A 3,466-nucleotide genomic window follows, 5' to 3' on the forward strand; every position below is an offset into this window, starting at 1 on the left:
GGCCTCATGCGGGTAGTCGCACCCTTTTAGACCATAAAAGCAGATGCCTCTCGAGCAGTATCGCACCTTCAAGTATCGTCCGAGACGTGTCCGGTGGTGGTACGGTAGAGACGACAGCAATAGACCAGGACAGGGGGGAGGGGGTCATCTGTGATGCATGCCCAGGATGCGATGATGTATTCCTTATGTAGTGATAATGATCATTACAGTCATCATCATCAGGTGTGCTCTCAAGTGAAGACCTGTTGTACTGTGTGTAGGATTAAAGTGGAAGCCGCTGACCAGAGGAGTCATCCATCGTGCCGGTCTGAGTGTCGTCGTCATCTCCTCATATCAGATCCATCAAGAGGATATTCAATGAAGAGTTTCTCCTCTCGAGGAGGACCCTTACGTGAGTTTACCACATGTCAAGTACAACGGCATAATAAGGTGAATGATTGTTGGATATGTGCCCATGGGAGAATGTAGTACATTATGTGCTCCTCGTAGTCACTAATAGTCATCATCCCCTTTCATCATTAGATACGACGTTAGTGAGTTTATGTTCCAACACGCTGCGGGTATTCGGCCTTTAATGCAACGAGCTGGTGGTGTTCAGGATGCGAGTGTAGATTATGACTTCCATTCATCGAGGAGTCGCCATAATGGTAATAATAACTCTCCCTCCTCCTCCTCCTTTAGTCTTCTTTCATCATCTCATCAGAATGGAGGAGATTGTGTATTGGCCGAGTTGTACCCTGCCCTTTACGAGGAGATCCCTATGGAGTCACTAAAACGTCATCATCTTCTGAGGGTAGCGGTTGTGGCATTATGTGAAGCATTAAAAGGTGAGTATCGGTATCTATACATCATCATTATCATCATCATCAGATGCTCCTTCACGGGCCCTTTCCTCCTCGGCATTATTTATTTCTATTCATTGGTAACACTCCTGTATATCCTTTAATAATATCATTCATACCACCACCACCACCGCCGCTACCACCTTGAAAATGTAATCGCCGTTATCCATAAACCCGCAGCGTGGCCTCCTATGAGCAGTATCGTCATCTGCAATGCCTTCCCATAGATGAGTCGATACTGCTGTTATCATGTGGTTCCACTCGGGAGATCCATCGACGTCATGATTCACGATTGTATGGTATCCCCTCTATCCTGGAGGTCTGAAAAGTATTATCATGTTTCCTACTAGTCAATCTTCGTAATGATACTTGAGTTGTGCCTAGCCTGGTAACCATGCAAGAGGAGAGTACGATGATGTCGTCGTTGTTGTTGTTGTCGTTGTGCTTTGTAGAGATTAGGTCTCATATCCATCTGTTACATGACCTACGCTGACGTCATACCCGGATCCATCTTGGATGCTGCTCAAGACGACGAGTCTCCTGAAGCCGCAGTGCCAGCAGTGGCCTCGAGGGGGCGCCCTCGCCGCCGGGCATCGTCATCATCTGCCAGAAGCCGTGCTCCTTCTCCCATTAAGGTACACAGCAACAAGAGTAATAGCAGTAGAGCCCACAGTCCACAATAGGTAGAGGCATTGGATAGGGAGTATAGGAGTGTTGATGATCTCCAACATGAAGTGGTAATCATTCATTGTGATTGCCTTTATTATTATCATCATCTCTGGTCACCCATATAGGAGGACCTAGAGAATGTATGTACAACCAGCAAAGGATTGATGAAGTTCGATAATGATGACATAGAATCGGAGTATGCTGCTGCTATCACTCATCAGCCAACACTCTTGAGATGTCCTTCTCTAGTTACGTGGCAATCATCGTTACACCAACATTGAGGACCAGGATTATACCCATCACTGTCGCATTCTTCGCGTATTGTTGATACCTAAGGTGGCGGCGGCCATTATTATCATCACCAGGTATTCCCTATATTCCATCGAGTTATCCAAATGGTTTAACTCTACTGCACCAGACGTGTCAGCACAACGGCAGCATACAGCAGCTGAGACCTTGTTCAACCTCTCTTGGATATACCATGTGTCACCGATATTTACTACTACTACCACTCGACTAGTTACCTACTAGATACTATCAAGTATAGCTATGTTCACTCTATGCATCGTTCCTACTGCCAACCTATGCAAGCCCTATTTCGAGGTAATTTTCATTATCATCATCATCCCAGCCTCGTATGTTATTATCCCATTATCGAGGTCGTAACCCAAATATGGCTGAACATTGGTATATGGGTCGGTGTACTCTTTGGTAATCGATGGAGGAATACTGAGATATTCGGTGATGACCCTATCGCAGTGAGTCGTGACCTTTCCTGCCCACCTCGTTAATAAGGACTTGCCGTTTAGCCCGTCTATGACGAGAATAATGATGAAGGCGGTGCCCCCGTGCAATACCCTAGTGATGCTGATCTCCTCTTATTGTTGAATGGAATTATCACGTATTACAGCTCTCTCCCTACTCCTATGGTATCATCTTCACTGAGTATAGATACTTATGCATATGGACTCCATGCCGCACACGACTCTTGATACCATTGGCTCTCACTATCTGTTTATCGTGAGGGATATTGTCATCATCATCATCATAATATTATGATTCTCCCCATACTAGTGTGCTGCCCTCCAATTAACCTTCAGATATGGTGGTACTAGTCTGATACTGGGTGGACCCAACGATGAGAATTCCCTCCCCCACTCCTTGATGCTGGTCATACTGGTCACTATGGTTATGTCTGGTATTAATACGCACTAGTCTTAACCAGACTACAGCAGTCATCTATCATCAGGGAAAATGAATTTGGAGAAGAATGTCCGTCAACAATTCGTTGCATTCAACATATCAGTTCGTAAGACTAAGGTGATAACACTCTCCTTTGAGCCGTAGTAGTGGAGATCTGTTATCATGCCGCCTAGCTTCTGGAACATACAGTCAGAGAGTTAAACAACCCAAGTCCTGGGCCAACAACTAATTATGAGAAGGCATTTGCTGACATCGAATCAGCACTCACCCTTCTAGAAGGCTTCGGCGGTAGTCGTTTGTGACCTCTCCAGTGTGAAGGATAATCAGGTTCACAGCCCGTTGGAATGGTAGGAGGAGGAGGAGGAGGAGGAGGAGGGGCAATTGTGAGGGATACCTCGAGTGATAATGAGTCGAACTTCCAAACTAGAGTAGCTGAATACAGATTGCAGATCGTAGGGGTAATATTAGTCACACAGCGATGGGTAGACATCATCATCGCATGGGTGCCTTCCACTAGGCTACCTCACTCATCAGAGACTCAGTAACGATCTTATCGAGGAGGACGCGTATTGATAAAGTTGTGAGTTGTGTTGGCCTCATCCATTCATATTACCTACCTTGTGTTGAAAGTACTCGATGATGAAGCGAGTAGTGCTGCATCAACACGTCAGGAGACTAGACGGGAAATCGTAGAGTATATAAACCATGTAGAAGTCAGGGATCCTATCCTTCATCTCACTCGTTATCTCCTC

At 45.7% G+C, this 3,466-nt stretch overlaps 2 protein-coding genes across 2 annotated transcripts; both read left to right on the forward strand.

The window, feature by feature from the left end:
* Positions 1 to 27: 27 nt before the first annotated feature.
* Pmar_PMAR001980 (heme binding protein, putative) lies at positions 28 to 1,061 on the forward strand (the record flags this gene model as incomplete). Its single annotated transcript, XM_002765402.1, has 6 exons — positions 28 to 176; positions 223 to 289; positions 338 to 464; positions 523 to 647; positions 704 to 827; positions 871 to 1,061. Coding segments are annotated over 5 exons (579 nt in total), but the record flags the coding sequence as incomplete, so codon positions are not given.
* Positions 1,062 to 2,060: 999 nt separating this feature from the next.
* Positions 2,061 to 2,726, forward strand: Pmar_PMAR001981 (hypothetical protein; the record flags this gene model as incomplete). Its single annotated transcript, XM_002765403.1, has 3 exons — positions 2,061 to 2,114; positions 2,321 to 2,412; positions 2,612 to 2,726. The coding sequence occupies 3 exons, from the start codon at positions 2,061 to 2,063 to the stop codon at positions 2,724 to 2,726; spliced, it is 261 nt and encodes an 86-aa protein (XP_002765449.1).
* Between the last annotated feature and the right edge of the window lie 740 nt (positions 2,727 to 3,466).

Source organism: Perkinsus marinus (genome assembly GCF_000006405.1).
Source record: "Perkinsus marinus ATCC 50983 genomic scaffold scf_1104296975500, whole genome shotgun sequence".
Classification (NCBI taxonomy): domain Eukaryota; phylum Perkinsozoa; order Perkinsida; family Perkinsidae; genus Perkinsus; species Perkinsus marinus.